Raw genomic sequence first — 21,784 nt, 5'->3', positions numbered from 1 at the left:
ACTTTTTTGTTATCAAAGTTCAGTCATATATTTTATTTAAGCTTTAGTTATCTTAAAAAAAAAGAGCACTATATTCATTCTTGTATAACAATGGGACATCATTTTGAAATCCCTTATATGACATTTTGTACATAGTTTGCTTTTGGCTTTTGTACATAGTTGATTTTTTTTTTATTAATGTGCAATTTGGCTTCTTTCATTTCCTGTTTTTGAACTCCCCATGATCCCTTTTGACCTCTTTAGGTCATTTAGTGTTATACAGTAACTGTAACATTTTAACATTTTGTGTTGTACAAAAAAATATCTTATTTTAAATGTATTTGATTTTGGCATCTTACCAGATGTGCAACTGAACTCATCACTGTTAACTCTGCTTTCTACTGTGCCATGGGACTTAATTTTATTTACACAATATTGTCAATATGTGCTAACTGGTCCTAATATAATGTTGATATTGCATCTTATCAAAAAAGCATTTCTAAAACAGTACACAAAAAGATGAACTATATGAATTACATTAACATTGAGAATGCATATGTGTTTATTTTATTTGATCTATGGAGTATTAGAATGTCAATATATCTTGGGTTGTTTTGTACTTCTATGAGTAGGTTAATACTTATTGGCCTTAATTGTACAGTATTTCATTAAAAAGTGTTCAGTAATGGAGAAACTTGGAGCATTCAGGCTCTTAGTACATATGATTCAAAGATGCAGGGTTTAACTTATTGATTGATCTAATTTATCAGGATGAACAACAGCTCAAAAACTACTTAAAAGTTGAGAATGCTGTGTAAAATGAAACTTGCAATGGAATAGCTAAGTTATACCAAAATAGGCATTAGTAACTAACAGAGAATCCTGACCAAGCACTTGCTAAGGAGGAAGACCTTCTTACAAAGAGGCATTAAGAAAGGTCATTTTGGAAACGGGCAAAGGAAGACACACAGCAAGGAATGCAATCTTGGGATATGCAGTTGGTAAATGTTCATTTATTATTACCTTCCTTTTTTCTTTGCATAAATGTCTTTGCATTTATTTTATTGATGTGGTTAGTTTCTAACTTTACTCATCATTCTAGTGCAGGCACATATGCATTGCATATTTCAGAAGTGAAAAAACAATGGGGTTTTTTCAGAAAGTGAGTTTAAATGTATTCCCGTGTTTGTATTCATTATGAATCTGTGTGTGTTTTGCATTTGTTCATGGTGACTGAATAAATTGGACTTAAGTGCCACTTCAGTCTTAATCGTGCTATAGTTATGACTCATCAGAACAAAACAAAAATGATGCATTATGCTTATTGTTACTGTCGAATCTTTATTTCATGGATTAGCAAGTTTTTTGTTTTCTGAACTACAGTATACCAGTATAGCTTTTTTGGGATGTTGATAAAAAGGGATTTATAAATTGCCTATAATCATTTAATGTTGTATTGTTTAAGAAAAGATTAGTAAGTCAAATCCCAGTCTCGGAAATGAGCTGATGCCATCTTCAGAACGTTTTAAAAACTTCTAAAGGTTCAAACAAGCCTTCTGATATTTAAATGCTCATATTAAGATTGTATGTTCAGGTAAAATGTGAGCATAATTGAGTTAAGATGTTGTACTCATAATGTTCAGTTTGTGAACATAGCCATTAGTATGATTGACAGTAAATAATGTGATTCCTTCATTGAAGTATGCCTGTATAGTACGTGACGTTTCACGTTTGTGTGCTTAGTTTGTGAACCTTGTTATTCTTTGAATACGTGAGCAGGTTGTCTTAATCATCTGTGCCTTTGAAGCTCAACTCTTTGACCTCATTTAAATAGACATTATATACAGTACAGTGTATACTATACATAAAATATGTATCAAACAGTTTTTAATTGCTTGTTTCAAAATTAAAAAGGATCAAAAACAAAACCATTGAGACATTACATGTAACATATGTAATTTTGTGACAATTCATTATGGCTTTGTTTATTTTTCCAAGGCACCTTAGTAAGGAGCCCGAAATTTCCGATTCATTTCTACACACATTACTTAAAAATGTAATTGAAACCTACTGAGAGATGTAACAGCATTAGAAAACTGATGGAGGGTTTGTGTTTATTTATTGTGATTTAGTATCAGCCTTTATCTGTAGCGTGCAGTTACAGCATCAAGATATTGCCACTTGGACCCTTTAAACAACTTTTAAACACATATGTACAAGGATATGTGTTGCTAATATGTTAATTGTAAGACATGATTTATCACATTTTCCTTCATTTCACTACATGCATTGATTTCAGTCAGTAGGCTACTCACTGATACTGTGAAATGCATTTTTTGAAAATATGAAATATAAATCTTCATGAATTTTAAGTAAGCTAAATCCTTATAAAGATAGCAGTTTATTTGCCCAATATGTGAGGTGGTATGGATCAAGTTAATTGCCTAAAATAAAGCGGATTAAGATCCACTTCTCACCACGAAAAACCTGTGTTTCACAGTTTGCATATATAATTCAATAAATACAAGCAGACAATTTGTACCAATTTGCAGACAATTTGTAAACAGCCTAATTAGAAATGATGTGTGCTTAATTTGTGCCAGGATTCACTGGAGCTCAGCTCTGCCACCACTCAATGTGAGACTCTACACTATCTACTGTACACACCAGGACCTTTAAGTACAGCATGTGAACCTGACATGAAATCTTTCATTTGCATGATTACATAATAAAATATACATTTTTAAGAGAAGATGGTCTCTGGTTTTTGTTGACTTGATTAGAGTTCCACTAAAAATCCTTAGTTGTTGACTAAGTACCGTAAAAAAAGACTTTTTAACCAAATATGTGATTAAAACATTATTTTATTAAAAGAATGAAAAATAAGAACAGTATCCCTAAACAAAATTATATGTTTTTTATCGATATGGTTGCCTATGGGCTTTATATATAATGAGCACAGCTCAGCCCTGCCTCTGCCAGGACTTAATCACAGTCACTGGTGGGTTCAGAGCCACACAGCACCACTGTACACAGCAAAATTTAACACTCTCTGAGTTTCAAGGAGGTGATATGACTTTTGTAACATGTTTAGTGCACTATGGTCTGTTATATATTGGGTATAAGCTAATGGGAGTAGAGAGTCAGATTCTGAAACCCTATGGACAAAAATTCAAAAAGTCCATCAGAGTGGAAATAAAATAGTTTAAAAAAAGCAGGCCTAACAGCATAAAGAGGAGCAGGCAAAGGTTTATTCCATGCTGAAAGGTAAAGAAAAGAAACACAATGTTTTGGCTGTGGAGCCGTAAATCTGAAGAATGGAATGAACCATTACCTGTTCCCTTGTACCCTACGCAACATGACACAACTAATGGCATACAGTATGATCATGGTATTTGACAATACTAATTAAAAAATTTTGTTTTCAGTTTATCATCTGGCATGTTTATGGTACCTTAAAAATGCACATGCTTAACGATCAATGCTACCTGCTTGTTTTCACACCATTGAAAAAGAACAAAAAGGTATTTGTGTGTGTATGGGGAACTCATACACACCTCACTGATGTCTGTGTGGCTTGTAGGCAGCCAAACAAGGGACAAGAGCGGGAATGGGGGGTCTCAGCCGATAATGTTGGTTCCTTGTCCCCTTCTTAGTGTTCCTATAATAATAATAATAATAATAATAAACTTTATTTTATATAGCGCCTTTAAAGGTGGCTTCTCAAAGCGCTTTACAGAATGACAACAACAATAAATAAAAAGAATACACAAGATAAAACACAATTATAATATACAGAGGAGACCGTGGATGGTGGTACTAAGAAAAGCAGAGGGGTGAAGAATGGAACCAGTTAAGTAAAGGCTTTTCTAAAGAGGGTTTTGAGTCTGGGTTTGAAAGAGTTTAGAGAAGGTGACTCTCTGATATCCTTGGGGAGAGAGTTCCAGAGCTTGGGGGCATAACAGGAGAAGGCCCTGTCACCCATACAATGTAGACGGGCTTGGGGGACAGTAAGGAGAGCAGAATTAGAAGAGCGAAGGCTGCGAGGTGGGGAGTAGGGTGATAATAGTTCAGTCAGGTACTGAGGTGCAAAGCCATGCAGAGCCTTATAGGTGAGCATGAGGATTTTAAAGTCTACATGGAATTTGACCGGAAGCCAGTGCAAGGACTCCAGGATAGGAGTAATGTGATCATTTACACTAGACCTGGTCCTAACCAGCCAACCAGTGCTACAGCCCGGACTAGGACCAAGAAACCCTAGGCTTTAGGCTTACTCTGCTCTTTGTGCTGAGGCACTTTCTGGATGAACCATTCCAGAATTTCCAGAGGTTAATGGCAGTGCCTATAAATACTATAAGTCTGTGTTCTGTATGTCTTTTTAATAAAAGCCTAGAAAGAAATTTCTATAGTCAGTCCATAATCATTTGGACCTATACAGTATTATTTCATGTACAGTTTTTAACAGAAGTTTGAATATTTCTCAATGCTCAAAGGTAACCTGATCTGTTTTTTTCTGAGATGACTTTTCTTGTTAAGTACCATCTCTAGTGTTGAAAAAAGTAATAACACAAGAACATTTCTTTTTTAAGAATATTACGAAACAGATGCAGGCCATTTTGTTCATCTAAATTTTTTTTTTTAATTAAAAGATTTAATTTTAAACGTTTTTAGAAATAAATTAAACCGATCGTAAGAATGTTACACATTACTCAAGTCAAATATGGAATCTGTTCTGTGTTCTGTTTGCTGATGGTCAGTACATTTAATTTAATGTGTTTGAAATGCGCTTGTATGCTGTATCTACTTTAGTCGTGGTATGTAAGCTGAAATCCCTAGAAAATTAAATTCTTCTAATGATATCGGGGTGCAATATACAGTACATAGCTGTAGGGGACAATAAAATCCTGAATACAATAATTTTTAAGATATTCACCTTCGGATTTCTCTGCTAATAACTGGCTTAGAAAGTATTTTCTGATGGATAATGTGTTTGATCCCATCCCTCTTAATGCTACATCAGAACCTTCTGTAACAAAATTACACCCTTTCTTAGAATCACCAGCTGCTGTCTAGTAAAAGGAATTCCAGATGTTTCCTCCATTGCATTTACCAACCTTTTCATGCTTTGTACAGTACATTTTTAGCTGTATACTGTATAATGTAGTACTAGGACTAGAACCATCTGTTATTGGTTACACCTATCAATGGTGTAGCCCAAGAATAAGAAATACAAAAATGAACAATAGAATGAATGACAATAATATTCATTGCATATCTGTTTTCATCTAGGCCACACCACTAAATTTGCATTTGTAAATGTTTTGGATTTACAGGATAGTGCATAAACTAAAGAAAATAATCACCGTTCTTTTCAATCAATTACCTAAATTTGTTCAACCTCATGTCTCTAGGGCTTTATCAAATTTCAGCTTTCTTGAGAACTATTGTAGCTAAAGAAGCAGCTCAATTTTTTAAGTCAACATAAAGAATAAGTATAAACAATGAAAGCTTTTTTTGTTATCCTTAATTGAGTTAATGGAATCCACTGGGCCTTGAATGCATGAGGTAGTTTGATTTTCAGCTTGTGAGTGTTCTATATTGAAATGAAACATGTAAAAATAAATATATATATATATTATTGTAATGCATACGGCCGTCATTACAGGTTGTGTGAGACAGCTTACCAGCGTGGCGACAGTTCCCTGTGAATAGCAGGGACCGCAGCCGTCAGGCTGAAGGGAGATCTCCCTTTAGCTCAACTGTCTGGGTCCCTGTTGAGTGATGCCGGAGGCCTGGGTTCGGGTCCCTAGTGGTGGGGGGCTGACCTGAGGCGGCAGCGGTGAGTGCATGTACCCATGTGAACCCAAGAGCGTTACGTTATTATAAATGTCCCTGATAACAATGAAAACTTACCAACATGCATGTTTGAACTAACATTTCTATACTTAATTTTCCAAAGTATTGTTAATGAAACATGTATTCAAGTTTTTCTCAGAATTTGATACAGATTTACATTTTACAGTGGCAGCAATCTTTCAACATGCTTCTCTGTATTCAAATTGAAGCCTGTGCCTGTGTATTTTATTCAACTGGTCCTCTTAATTGGGTTTTAAACTTGAAGATTATTCCAAACCCACCCATGATGGCCTAACAGATAACAGCAGTAACATGCTGGGATAAAAGCAAGAGTAAGTCTTTCAATCTTGATTCAATCTTTTTTAATAGTCTGGTAATCCCTTCTTGTGGTGCACTGTTCAGCAGGAATAGTTATAATATTAATTTAACGGTGAAAATAGCTCAACTAGAACAAGAACACTTTCGGCTCAAATGAACCCTAACATTTTCATTTAGTTATAGCAATTCATATAAGCAGAATAATACATTTTTAATACACTAAAAATTAAATTTCAGAATGTGTTACATTTTGCAATGTTATTTGTACTGCAGCGGAAGTGTTTCATTCACTTTAGATTTAATTTTTGCATTTCCAAATTTTCTTAATTATTTCCCGTTAACAAATGCCATCTATATTCTTATTACAAATAACAAGATAGACTTTTAAAAGGTGTAGAATTTTTCATGACTTTGCATCGGGGCAAGACTGGTGTTACGGAGTTTCATATCTCAACCGCTTATTATCTGGCATCCTAAAATGAAGAGCTGAAACAGAAAGCAAACAAATGAAACAAAATGCTGATAACCTGCAAATCTGAAACACTACAGTGCATACTGCAAGTTTTAATCTGAAAATTTCTTAAAAGCTCCCTTTGTGTTTTGCACTTTACTTTTTGCACTATCCCTATAAACCACACATATATTGTGAAGTAAATAACACAGTTCCTGTAAGCTAAACAGTAGCAGCATCCTCAACAAAACCTTTAATTGCAATGTGTTTCCTGCTGAGGAAATCTCTTGAATGCTTGTGCAGCTGGCCAGCCATGTGAACATACTCCTGAAGAAATGAAGGCGACTAAGTTTGTGGTAGGGAGATAGGGATTTGCTGTATGGGACAAATACGAGTCTTTCGTTCACCTTCCAAAGATGTGCTTCATTGTGGAAAAACTGCAGGTCTGATTAATGAAGAAGTGGACAGTTTGCCCCAGTACAGAATATGGATGTTTCAACTTCATTCTGTTTTTTATATGTATAAATATCAAACCAATCTGTAATGGGATCTTCCTTCATCTACCTTGACATATGATCTAGAGCTCTTGTGTTGGTAAAAAGAAGAATTTGTTGGAAAGATACTGTAGCAACCATTAATGTCTATTAACCTTCAACTAAGTATAAAATAAATGAGAGATTTGTTTTACTAAAATACTCCAATTTTGAATGTCGAAACAGGCACCTTGTAGCTCATCAGAACCTCTTCTGTTCTCAGTAATAGATAAAAACCACATCTACCCTCCACAAATTCTTTGACATTATTTTTACAGGTTTATTTAGTTCATAGTGTTACTGAGTAATACATCTATGTTTAACAAATGGGATCATATTTAAGAAGGTTTTGTTATTCAAAATTCCCTACTTTCTTTCAAGTGATGTACTCAATCTAGGCCAGAAACCGATAGTTGTCTCCCAGCAGCACAGTTCCTTTTGAATAATGAATTCCTCTGTGTGGCAGGGATCACCACATGCAGTTCACACAGCAAATGAGGCCTGTTATAACAAATAAAATACCTAAACCAAATACCTGAAGAACAGTAGCCTTTCTATTGAAAGAAAGATTAAAAAAAATCTCAGTATTTGAAGAGCTTAATGGTGCATGGAAGGCTAACAATAAATGAGGATCACATATATCTGAATTGTCCTACAAGAAATTACATTTTCTTAACCAATTATTTACTAGGTTTCATGTCAGTTCATTTTACAAATGTTTGGCAAAAAGATGTCGGTAATCAACTGTTTCAATGCAGCCTCTGATTGATTAATGGTGTTTAGAGGCAAACTGAATGTACAGTATCACATGCTGTTACCTTTGTATCATACTCAATTCACAATGTCTCATAAAGGCAGGGCTTATCCTGTTTTCCATGGTGTTAAGTTAACAGCGAGCACATAATTTCAGCCCTGAATAGGACACCAGTGTATTGCGCAGCCTTAACCCAGCAAATGTTAGTCCCTGTTATTTCAGCTATGTGGAATGGAGCAATTGGGGTACAATACACAGTCACTTAAGGTACAACAGCAATATCTGCAGCAAGGACTTGAAATCCACAACACCTTACATACTGTACAGTATGAGTCCAGAGAATTACTCACCATCCTATACTGCCCCATGTGAGGCCAACAGAAAAAGACAAAACCAGTTGATATTAATTATTTTCCTACTTTTGCTTTGACTGTGGATGTTTCTATCATTTTTTTTTCTTTTTTACTCCTTAGTTTACTAAAGATTGACAACCAAGCTCTGAAATTTTACCATGTGTCCCTATCTATTGATGATGAGTCAAAGCACTAAATATTAGATAGATAGATACTTTATTGATCCCGTGAGGGAAATTGCAGTGCAACAGCAGCTTTACAAAGACAACACAGCCACAGTGTAACGAATGATACAATAATAATAATTGTACAATACATACTGTACAATACAATCAGTACAGTGAGGGGTGCACTAAAAGAGTTACTCATAGTCCGGACACACAAAGAACAAACTAGAACAGAACAGTATGCAGAAAAATCGTATAACACATATGAATATAAATATAGATGTAATATAGATATAAATAGATATAAATATATATAAATATAAATATAAATGTATTGCACGGGTCCCTGGCATATATTGCACAAAAAACGGTTGTGAATGTGAAAAGAAAGAGAGCAGATGTAGCAGTAGATGTGTAGATGTGTTTAGTCCAGAAACAGGTCACTGTCAATGTTGCCTCTGCTCAGACGCAAGGTGGATGCGTTGTACAGTCTTATGGCAGAAGGCAAGAATGACCTCCTGTAGCGCTCCCTGTCACACCGTGGATGAATCAGTCTATTGCTGAACGTGCTCTTCATTTCTACAAGCCTGTCATAGAGGGGATGGGAGATGTTGTCCATGATGGCCTCTAGTTTGGACACCATTCTCCTCTCAGCCACAACCTCCAAGGGGTCCAGGTCAGACCCAATGACAGAGCTTGCTCTCCTGATGAGCTTGTTCAGCCTTTTTGAATCCACTGCTCTAATCCCAGGGCCCCAGCATACCACTGCGTAGAAAATGGCGCTCGCTACCACCGACTGATAGAACATGTGTAGCATCTTACTACACACATTGAAGGACCTGAGCCTCCTCAAGAAGTAAAGTCGGCTCTGTCCCTTCTTATAGATGGCCTCGATGTTCTTAGACCATTCCAGTCTATCGTCGATGTGGACTCCCAGGTACTTGTACGAGTCCACCATCTCCACGCCACTCCCATGGATGTAGACAGGAGTAGGTTTGACCTTTTTCCTCCTGAAATCTACCACCAGCTCCTTTGTCTTTGTAACATTCAGTTCCAAGTGGTTCTCCCCACACCACTCCACAAAGTGGAGTTCTGAGTATATTTAGTGTTTACTTAGCACTAAATATTCTGAGTACTAAATATTCTACAGTGCCTTGTAAGTCAAGGTCTCTACGTGTGCAAGCAAAGTGAAATAATTAACAACACATATGTATGAACTCCACCACACAACAGGATGTAGTCTTCCAAAATGAAATTGTTTTTAGAGACTTCAGCCTACCCTCCATCTAAGCAAATGTATGCAAATAGAATATTTGAACTTTTGACATTGATAGAGGGTTATTTAATTCTCAGTCACATGTTCTGAACAATATTCACAGAGTATTGAAACGTTTCAGTCATAGCTAATTGTCTTTCATTGTTTCATAGAAGCATCATGCACTCATCTCATTTTTTATATCAATGGTTTTCTATAGCTTCTGAGATCTCTGATGCACTCAAACACAAGGAGACATTTGCATTATCACATGTTTCTGTTAAGACAGAAACACCTGATGATTTTCTGTACTGGTACTGGTACTGGTTTAAAAATGTCTGCATGAGATAGTAGATCCATTTAATACTGTATATGCCCAAAATTGCCTTCTTTTAGTTCTTGTTCGTGCAGCTCATATGGAAGTCTTTTCTGATAAAAAAAAAACATGCCCTAATATGCCTTGAGATTTTAGAGGAAACACTTAGGATTTCAGTGACTCAGATGTTCATACCTCTCCTATGAACTAGGATGTATCTTCTGACGTCTGTGTTGCTAATTTTAGACCTATGCATGTGCTAAAAGTCACGTTTACTATAAATCCATAAGGTGCACAGATTAGAACAGGTTTTATTAGACTTCTTAACATGTCTAAAAATTGGAGTTATCCAAGTCCTTACTCCCCTTTGAGAATTTAAATTTGGCCCCAGGTAATTGTACTTTATGTAGTCATAAAGTAAAATCATCCAGGTGGGGCTGCACATTGGTGGTGGTGGAGGGGAGTCCCCATTACCTGTAAAGAGCTTTGAGTGGAGTGTCCAGAAAAGCGCTGTATAAGTATAAGTTGTTATTATTATTATTATTATTATTATTATTATTATTATTATTATTATTATTATTATTATTATCATATTACTTACTGTATGTGCAACACTTTTGCTGACAATTGACTGTTTCATCACCACAACCAGAAAACAGGTGGCCAATCCAAAATGGCAATGCAAATGATCTGGTATGAAATGCATATGCCTTTAAAGAATACATCTGTATAGTTCATAGATAAGGTAGGAACAAGATTTTTTTTTCTGGAAGATGTAAGGTTTCTGATTCTGGTTCACAACCCTTTCTCTCTCATCCCTTTGAAATACAACCACAGGAAGTGAATGTGAGATTAGTTGAGATTACTTGTGGTTTAAAAGGATGTGTGGACAGATGGAAATGACTCAAAGGACTGGATGTATTTGATAAAGACTGGTCACATAAGAATACCAGTGGCTCTGACATTTTACACATAAAATAAACATGCTGCATGTTGCACAGTAGGTGATTTAGGAAATTCCATAAATGAATCAGTGCATACACAAAGCAGTCTCTAACAGTGATGTCATAAAATATGACCACGACTCACAGGACCAGAACTTTAAAATATACTTTTCAAAGCAGTCTGAAGCAGTTACAATATAGAAAGGACAACTGAATCTTCATATCCTGTGAATTTTAACTTCATATTTATTAATTGAGAGCATTTCTTTTCAAATTAAAAACTAAAAAATGTTAGATTAATAAAAAAAAATGAAATTCTTAAAGTTTAAAATTAAAGTTGTGCTGATATTTGGCTGAAATCCTCCTGTTTTACATTCAAGGCTTGAAGCTTTTTTTATCTGAACAGTGGAGGTGACTTTGTTTTCATGTTTTTACTAAATTAATGTTCATGGTTAATTTACTGTAACTATGCATAGAATTAAATGTTACATTTTGTTGGTTGTTTCGATCAACATAAGCTCAGCTCATTCCTGCCCTGGATTAGGTGTATAAATGTCAGCATTCATTTGTATCATAACAGGATGTAACCAGGAGAGTGGAAAAAGCAGTACTGAGCTTCCCCCTTCCTTGAATGTAGCTGCTTTGCTTTGCTATTAGAAAATCTTTGTTTTTCATTTTGATCCCTGTAGGAAACGTCATATAAATGTGACATTTGATGCAATAACTTTTTGTCAAGGCTACCAAGGACAAGCAAAAAAAAAACTCTCCACCATTTGACAATATACAGTAGATCACTAAAAGGAATTTTAAATGTTCACTCACTGTATTCTGCAGACAATTCCTGACCAGGTTAAATCTAATTTTCCTACCATGCTTGTTAGTATTTTTATGGCCAAAGAAAACAAATACCAAAATATAAAGGAATAATTCCAGTGTGAATAAAGGATGAGCAAGGATGCAGAGATAGAGTTTTAACATTTCAGAAGAATATCAAAAATGCATTAAATGGGATTGCAGTGTGCACACTTAAAATAAATATGTAAACCTGGAAATGGAATAGAAATTGAATGGAAAAAAATGTAAAGGAAAATGAATGACCTATCTTCTCATTAAAATGACAGGTTAATGTATGCTCCAAAAGAAAAATAAAATGTAATGAATAGATATAAAGCACCCTGGTGTTATTTCATTGCAAATAAGTTCTGCTTTTATCTCTACCAATTCATGTAATTGCTCTCAGTCATTGTGCTGTAAAAGAAATGCATGTGTGCTCATTTTTAAAATTACCCCCAAAAGGTCTTAAATATGTAATTTTAATAATGTAAACAACTTTATTTCTAATAAAAACACAGTGTATAAGTAAGTTCTGGTTTATTTACACCATAGAAGCCCCAAGCAATTAAAGCCAATGAACTGTTGAAAGCACTGCAAAATTCAGACTGTGGTATATAATTTTAATGACATGAAGAATGTTGATGCAATATTTAGTACAAGGATCCAAATACTGTAGTTAACAAGTACCCTACATTGTATGAGGCCCTGAGTTGGAGGGCCATCTCTGAAACAGATATCCACGGGAAGTGATATGAAACAGCAAGCTGAACACTTATTGTAGATATCTGTAGATATTACTGCTAGCTCCTCATCAACTTGCACATAGAATATTATGTATTAGTGGGCACTGTGGTTAGTATTACTGCCTGGCAGTTCTGGAGCCCTGGGTTCAATTCTGGACCTGAGGTGCTATCTGTGTGGCATTTGTATGTTCTCCCCACATTCAGTGGGTTTCTTCCCACAGTCCAAAGACATACCGGTAGGTTAATTGGCTTCTGGGAAACTTAGCCCTGGCATGAGTTTGTGCTTTTGTGTCTGTGTGCCCTGCGATGCAGTGGCATCCTGTCTAGGGTGTATCCTGAATTGCGCCAGTTGCTTGCTAGGATAGGCTGCAGCTCACCTGCTGCCCTGAATTGGATGAAATGGTTAGGAAAAAGATGGATGAATATCTACCTTTTTATGTATTTTGTTTGGGGTTATCTGCTCAGTATTGTATAGTTTACTATCTATGAAAGTGACAAGGGCTGCGTAAAATGAACATCTTTGAAAAACACAACTGGTGGCCTTGTAGCTAATACAAAACAACAACTTTTCTCAACAGCTGTAAAGATAAGGTTGGGTTAATTTAGACTTTCAGAAAAGTTTTTGCAATGTCACTGAAATACTTTAAGTACATTATTAAGATGTCAGAATGTTACAAAATCCAAAGTTTTAAAAATCTTTTCAGCCTAAACATTTTCAAAACTAAACCTTTTAAAATTGATTAAATTCAGAAGTCATGAAAGGGTTTAAATGGAGTGTCAACAATTTTTTTTCAGTATAAGATATTGACACCTATGGACACAGGACACAATTTAACTTAAATTGTAACAGAATACCCTAATGCATCCATAAAACATAAAATAACACAGAAGAGTATCTCATTCTGTTAAAACCATTTGATATTTGACTTTACCTACAGTTTTAGTATACAGTATAGTATACAGTTTTAGTTTTAGACATAACCTCATATTTCAAGCTTGAAAATCAAACAATTACCTTAATGTTTTAAAATCTTAAGTGTTGCTCTGGAACAGAAAATGTACAGATACCAAAAAAGTCTGGAATAAAGTCATTATATCTTGCAGACATGAGTACAATTTATTATATTTTGGCACAATGCAATAGTGCATGTCAGTATTACAAGGGAAAAAAATCATGAAATAACTGTACATTCTAAACATCTAGTCTTTCTAGCATTTGGTAAAGATTTTTTTTTCACTCTTACATACACACTAACCACACTGTCTCTATCTGCCATGGTATATTTCGCAGGGATCTCAGTTAAATAAACTTGCAGTGCTCTCAGGACTGATCTGACTAACTGGAGTAGGTAAATGCACTGAGATGGAGAAGGGCTTTGATAGTACACACATCAAGCTGGAAAACCAATTCCCTAAATTACAGATGGTACTCAAGGGAAACACTCAGTAGCCGGGAAAACGCATTCATCTCACTTACCAGCTTATACAAGATTTCTTTATCAAATACTCTCTTGTTTCCTGAAAAATGTAATACCACTATGTGGAAATCTCACGGGATTAACTTCGATAACCTATTTATCATAATCTTTATCTCTTAGGTATGAATAATGAATCTCTGCTTTACTTTCCTTCTCTTTGTTTTCATCACGGAACTCAGCACAGAAATGTGATGTCTGCCACACTCTCAGTTTTCTGCTACAAAGCAAATGCTTAACATGCTTCAGCTTTCTAGCTTCTTTGGATGCAATAGACAGGGTATTTTCCAGCATCTTTCAACTGTTCCCTGATGGACATGCTGTTTTACTGATAATTAGGCTGAATTTATCTGGTTTCCACTTTTGGATCCTATAGAAGAGAAGGACAATTACAGGAAGCCTGCCAATAGGAAATAGGCAGGTCACTAGTTTGGGAAACATGGTCAGCTGGGAATGCCGAACCCAAGTGTTACAGCTCAGACAGGTTTATATCTGCTAAGTGTGGCTACTGTACATTTTTGCCCCTGTTTATGAAAGACAAAATCAAAGGATATATCACTATTTCCTTTTATTAATTTGATTTTAAGGAATACAGTTTTCTGAGGAACAATAAGCAATAAAGCAAAAAGAAGAAATCAACATCAGGTAAGAAAACAAGACAAATTTTACAATAGTCATTTATTTCTGATTGAAAGCGCTTTTTTTTAGTACTGTCTTTAATAACTGAATACTGAAATAGCGCTCTGAGAATAATGTAATTCCGTAAGTATGGATATCAAGTTGCAAGTGCTTGAGTATTAAGGCATTATTTTAAAAATTGTTTTCTTTAAAAATAAGTTTGTTTGTTACTAGAATTTGGATTAAGTGCTATAATTGAGATATGAGGAGACTCTTAACAGTCAGAGGTGGTCATAACACTGCCCTGATCCTGAACAATATGTAAAGCTGAAACAAGTGTTAAAATGTTACCATTTGTTTTTTCCTGTTCTGTTAGTGTTTCTATTTTTTTGATTATGTGAAGAAAATAGAAAAAGGAAGAAATGAAAAGGACATGTTAATAACTCGTCATTTCTTATGCAGTTGTGGCAGGTGGTTTAGTTCGGTCTGAAACAAACTCAAAGAACTCCACTCCGTGGAGTTAGATGTCGATTGATTTAGCAGCTGGGACTCACTTTTCCCCTGATATTTACAGTTGTATCCAGTAATGTTAAACTAGACTTTAAAAATAAGTTAAAGCTGGAAATAAAACAGCACAATTAGGCTATGCTGTTATCATGGATGTGCCTGGGTTTTTATTGGAGGAATGTTCATTACAATGTTTAATTCATGGTGCATTTCTGAATTTCAAGAAAATGGTTTAATTTGTATAAAAAGCATGATTCTTTTCATAGATTCATTTTTATTTCTGAACTTCTCCTCAGCAACTGTGTAATATACAATACCTTCAAGACTAATTTTAGTGGACTTTACTCCTAATGCTGATATTGTTGCTTGATGGAAAAAAGTGGATTGATCAGACCGGAGGTTCAAGTCTTTATTGTGTTTTCAGACTGTACAGAACTGACATCCACTGTGTTTGTTTAAATTCTAAGAAAGGAAAGGAAATATTAAGCTGAAAAACATTTCTTTTGTTCAAATTTGTACCATAACTGAATATAAAGAACTTAAAGAAAGTAATGCACATATGTATTTAGAACATCCTATCAGTGTTAATTCAATGAAATGCAGAAGAATTTAAAAAAGTGTAAGATTTTTAATTTTTGTGGTATTATCATGAATGTAAAATGTACATTGGCTGCTTAATTATACATATTTTTTTAATCAGAAACCTATAAAGTTACTAAAATTCCATGTGTAACCATTCTTCTTATGTAAACCATTCTTCACTCTTACGGAAACTCTTAGTGTTTTCTAGGCATTAACTAATAAAAATTGTCTTCCTAAAATTTACTGGAAACAGACTACATCAGCACTCTTGCCAAAACAAGGAACTCTTGACTAAGACAACTAAGATTTTAATTAAAAATAATTAAAATTTAGGTATTTCAGAGTATAATAATGACATTTATTTTTCTCTTCTACTTGGCTTTAAAGATATACTGTAAATATACAGTAGAACTGTTACTTTGTGTCTTTATATAGTATCCATGATAACAAAATCATCTAATTTTTAGCTACCTGTATATCATGAATCAGTCACCTGATTACTTAACTCTAAGGAAATTTTAGTCATTATGTGACTGCACACTGTTTTCTGTGTGAAATACCCTGGTAAACATAGGCCAAATTAAATTGATTTGTTTTGTTAGTAACAAAGACCTTAGCGTGAAGATTAGTTTAAAATATACCATTTGGGTGGCTTGATTTCAATGTATATGGTTCATGTTATGTCATGTCATTTACCAAAACGCTTGATACCATTCGGTGTGTATATGGTTCAGTAGGTCAATAATATACAATACAGCGGACATTACATGTTATTTAAATTTTAAGCATGACTTGTCTGGCAGCTCTAGACTCATCAATAGCTTGTAACTTCATAGGCTGAATGAGATTTTTGAAATGAGAGTTTGTGTATTATAAGTGCATTTTGTTCAGCATATCCAAAGCCAGTCAAGAGCTCGACATCACTTTATTTAGGCCAGGAATAAAGTGTTCTCATTAGTCTTCTCAAATCTTTTTAGTCTTGCTAAAAAATATATTAATCATAAAATTCCAACCACCTAGTAAGCTTTCAAAACAACAGTGGACTGATCCTCTGTGACTAGCCCAAAATGTTTAAATAACATCTGTTGTACAAGCTTAGCAGTAATAAAATACTCTATTGTTTTCAACAATTTCTGAGTATTATTCTTGGCTACAACATGTTGTAGTGGGTTGGATGGGGGACTAGAAAATAAAATTCCAGTGGCCAGAGGGCTCTGCTCAAATAAGAGACTGTTAGTGATAGAAATTACCACTGATTTAGAAATAATTTTTGTCAGACCATATATGGTAATTAAACCCCATTTTGTTCCAAAGCTAAATGGGTGTGTGTGTGTTAAGGTACAGCAATTGTTTTTATTTTTTGGTATTATTTTTGTTCTGTTCTGAAAACAGAATGTGTTCTGTTATTTTAATACAGCGTCTGCTTTTTAATGTTTCATATTAATTGGAAATGAGATTCTTGAAATAACATGAGGAAAGAGGAATTTCTATAATTCATTCTTAATATTCGGAAGACTGTTATATCAATTATACTGTCATGCATATTGCTGTATGCCACAATTAAGAACATACTATTCATTGTAAAAATATGGTCCACTGTAACCCTTTTTATTACAGTATTATTTTTCTTTTTTATGTAAATAAAAAATAGAGATAATTGCCTGTGAAATCTGTATTTTTGTAAAACTGACTGAATAAGAACAAAAGTAGATGAAAATGGATATTCCAGATCTGGGGTCATGTGTTAAACATTTTTACAGCAACTAGTCTCACTGACTTACAATATACTTGGAGGCGTTGAGAAAAAAGCTGGAATTTGAATAGCAGGAAGGGAGTGAAAAACAACAAAATTACGCTAATGATGACTTTTAAGCACACACATTAGAAACATGCATGTTATTTCCTCAAGGTTTATATTTACATATCCTGTTTCGCAGATTAATCAGTCACCATTATGCTATGGCTCACATTTTAGGAGCACGGCTTGATACAGACATGAATCACAGTTCTTTTTTGTAGAGACAATTAGAATAGTCCAATTAAACTGAGATCAGTCCACAATCTACTCTGAGAAAAGCAGAGTTGAGAAAAGCTTCCTAAGTTCTTTCTATAGTATAGTATGTCTACTGTATGTGGGTGTTCTTTACAAGCTGCTGTTTCCTCTAACCTTCCAAACACACGTTTACTAGGTAAATCCTTGTATCTGAATTTGTCTCTCTATGTGTACAGTACTTTTGTGTTCCCTGGTTTGGACCAGAATCCCAGAGAGGGTCATGTGCCTTGTTTCTGCTGTGCAAGGCCATGGTGTTCCTAGAGACTCCATAGGATAAAGGGGATAAAGAATGGATAAACAGCGATCCTAGGATATTCATTGTAGTTTTATTTCAGAGTTCAGGCCGCTCATCGGTGAAGCTGGCAATGGATTTTTTACAATGGGTGGCGGTGTCTTCCTTTTTCCTAATCCTTGCCTCATCCAGCCCTGAACAGCTGAGGATGGGCACTTCACTTGAGAACAGTTTTGCTCATCACAGACATAAACGAGAATGGCAGTGGAATTCAATATTTGTTCAAGAAGAACAAACTCCACCATTCCCGCATAAAATCGGAAAGGTAATGTACAGTAGTTATAGTTTATTCTATTTAGTATCCCATAATACTATGTTACTTCAGCTTGATTGGGAGCAGATTACACAAAATGATTTTCTTGTGTTTATGTAATATTGTTGAGAAATAATATTTCTAATTCAGTCTTAAATGATTTCCCTGATGAAATTCAAATTTCTAAAAAAAAGTCCAACAAAATGAAACAGTATCACAACTGTGCGAGGATCATTTTACACTACATACAGTACATATAAGTATACACAGCACATCCCAAGCTGCTTTGTGCTAGCAATGGCAACGAATCTGGAAAAAATCAACATTCTGAAGATTATTGTATATTATACACCATTTTAATACATTTGATGAAGAAAGTTTAAATTTTTCTAATCAAATATTGGCCTGAACATTAACCCTAAGAAGTGGGATTCTGCCATTTTGATACAATGTTGTTTATATATAATGTATAAAGTATATGTATTTATATATGTACTGTGTATCATACCAATGCAATTTAAAATGCATTTATTTGTATTTAACATCGCAAAACAAGATAATACTTTTAAGGATATATGAAAATAACATTAACAACCTGAAAATCCCTCAAGATTCAACATTTCTAGTTGACCTCAGTAACAAAATGACACTTCATACAGTATATCACACTGCATAAGAATTATTAATGAATAGTATGACTAGTATATAGCTTTTGAAAAAAAAATCAAAATCTATCTTTTTATAGATTTTCAAATCTATTTATCCATCTATTTTCATCAAGGATTTAAACTAAATTCAATTAATCATAAATATTGCTTATTTGGGTCATATATTTATAACATATTTATAACAGTTATACTGTATGTCCCTTGAAAACAATATGAAATGTAAGAACCTAAGTTTTTTTATCTAAAGTTTTTCTTTATCTTATTCTTCTTTAAGAAAGTAGAATGAAGTAGGTAACCTGTTGTATCTGTTTATTTTCAGCTGAAAAGTACCAGGTTCAACAAAAACGCAATGTTCATCATCCAAGGAGAGGGGGCAAACACCATTTTTAAAGTTGATGCTCAAGGTGATCTTTTTGTCAACCAGCCTTTGGATCGTGAAGAAAAAGAAATATATAAGCTGCAAGCTGAAATTCGTGAAAATTTAACTGGGGTTGTGCTGGAAGAAGCAGACCATTTTTATATAAAAGTCCTTGACATAAATGACAATGCTCCAAAGTTTGAGCAAAGTCAGTACAAAGGCTCTGTTAAAGAGGGGTCTCCAGAAGGTAGGTACTTCACACATTTCTTGAAAAAGCAAAGTGAGCGAAGCATGTACAATAACACTCTTACAAAACAAATCTTTAGATCAAACCTGCCACTTAGAACGTTATTCAGAATGTGATTAGTCTATTCTTTAAAATCAGATGGGTTTGCCAAAGGTTTTTATCAATGGCTCTGAGGAAATATTGACAATAGACAGGATGATGTTCAAAGATTAAAGTATCAGTAAAAGATTAATAGTGAAAAACTAGTAAAGCTCAATGTAGGTGTGGAATTGATGTTTTGAGGAACTGGTAATAGTTGATTTGGTGTTATGAAAAGTTTTTTTTAAGTTAATCCCCTAAATTTCCACATATTACTTTCAAATATTTACACTAAATAGTTTTGAACAGGAGTTTTAGGGATTAAGGCAATTTCTTCACTAAATAGATTCTACCTACACCCTTTGTCCCTTGCTATTGATATTTATATATCCATAAATATATATATATTTCATTCAATAAAAACAACAAATTAAAAATAAGTCTTTTGCAGTAGCTTTCACTAAAGCAAAAATAAATTTTCCATGAAAACATTTAATTGCAATAAACCCCGAACTGACTTGTTTTCTGACTTTTATTGTCCACATCAATCACAAAATCCTTTCAGTGTTCTAGAAGTCCACGTCTCAAATTGTCAAATGATGTTCTGCCTTAGAATTCATCTCACACATTTCAGCACCAACCAAAGATTTTAATTAGGCAGCTAAAGAGATGGTTCACTGTTTAAAAGTGCAATCAAGGTTTGCATTTAGTCCATATTTATTTTATGAGGCACATTTTCGTCTTTAGTACTATCTCGAATGACTTTCAAAGGAGTGATGTTCCAGTCTGGCTTAATATTAGTGCAGCATGGAAAATGTTCTTTATAATGTTCAGTATATTGAAATTTCCAAATACTGTATGTCCAAAATATTTCAAATAAACACATACTGTATGCATGACATTAGGAAGCAATAGAGAAATGAAACCCCATTCTAAACTAAACTATTACACAATTCAGGAAAGACTCAATGAAACATTTGCTCACCATTTCTTTTTTGCAGGAACTAGTGTGTTGACAGTAAAAGCCCTGGATCCAGATGATGCAACAACTGAAAATGGCAAAGTTGTTTATGAGCTCATAGAAGGAACAGATGCATTCTATATTGATAGAATCACAGGTATTTACACATTTCTTTACACAGAGAAATGGGATTAATGTTAATATTTAACAAATACCCTCTAGCCTGTCACAAAATGAAAGATTTACAACAGGGATCTGTCCAATAAACAATTCAAATTCAAATTCAAAAGGAAATAACAAAATATGAACCGACACTAGAGACAAAAAGGAGGTCCACATTATCGTCTGTCACTATATAAATGAGTTTTTGACTAAATGTATTTCTTATGAGCCCTTTAAAATGTATGTATTGTGCAGTAAGTGTATTGGGTGTATAGTGAGTCTTTGGCTATATGAATCTTTGTCTACAAACAATGTTCTGGTCTAGTGAGATGGATCTGGTTGTGTAGGAAGGTCAAGTGTATATACTGTATGAGTAACTGGTTATAAATAAGTGAAAAGGGAGAAGGTCATGTTGCATATTATTTTTATGTGTGTTCTCAGACTGTCAAAAGAAAGAACTGGGAAGGTCTTGAAGATGCTGAATTTGAGGAAATGCTTCTAGATGATTTTGTATTTGATTTAATTTAATGACTGTTGTTAGTCTTTCTTCAGTAGTTAGTCAAGAAAATCAATCTTAATCAATACCAGTCCTATTCATTATAATACATTATCTTAAATGTATATTATTTTTACCATCATGGCTTTTTACAGTAAACATACAATTTTTCAGTTTGTTGACTAGTCTGTTGATATGTTTTTTGTAGGTGAGATGAGGACTGATACTGAGAAAAAGATATTTAAATGAAGTTACCATAGTAAATGGTTTGTTGTTGAGGATTATACTATAGATACAGGGGTGATGAAAGACTTCAGCAAAGATTTAAACGTAATGAAATATATAAAAGATAGATTTAGCAATGCACTAGTGGAGTATACAGCTGTGAAAAGAATAACTACAAAACATAATGAATGTAATCTGATCTTCCTATCGCAAGCTCTTTGGGATTTGCTCTCAAGAGTCTATTTATCCCTTTGCCATACTTGTAATAACTTTTAAGGGTTTCAAAGTTATTACTTTTGACAGTTA

The 21,784-nt window shown here is 34.2% G+C and overlaps 1 protein-coding gene across 3 annotated transcripts in view; it reads left to right on the top strand.

Annotated features, from left to right (window-relative positions):
- Positions 1-908: 908 nt before the first annotated feature.
- The window catches only part of cdh5 (cadherin 5), a 33,413-nt gene continuing 12,537 nt past the window's right edge, over positions 909-21,784 (top strand). The window contains exons 1-5 of one of the 3 annotated variants that reach the window (XM_088938872.1): positions 909-980; positions 14,566-14,623; positions 18,074-18,295; positions 19,271-19,556; positions 20,636-20,752. In XM_088938872.1, the coding sequence (XP_088794998.1) occupies positions 18,104-18,295; positions 19,271-19,556; positions 20,636-20,752 (595 nt within the window). In that variant the 5' untranslated portion in view covers positions 909-980; positions 14,566-14,623; positions 18,074-18,103. Of the gene's footprint in view, positions 981-14,425; positions 14,624-18,073; positions 18,296-19,270; positions 19,557-20,635; positions 20,753-21,784 lie in introns of those variants that run through there. The other 2 variants (XM_088938870.1, XM_088938871.1) reach the window with 2 other exon arrangements.

The sequence above is a fragment of the Atractosteus spatula genome, chromosome 21 (assembly GCF_055471065.1).
Source record: "Atractosteus spatula isolate fAtrSpa1 chromosome 21, fAtrSpa1.hap1, whole genome shotgun sequence".
NCBI classification, from domain to species: domain Eukaryota; kingdom Metazoa; phylum Chordata; class Actinopteri; order Semionotiformes; family Lepisosteidae; genus Atractosteus; species Atractosteus spatula.
The sequence above is the reverse complement of the archived record's forward strand: the minus strand, read 5'-3'. Positions and strand labels throughout refer to the sequence as shown.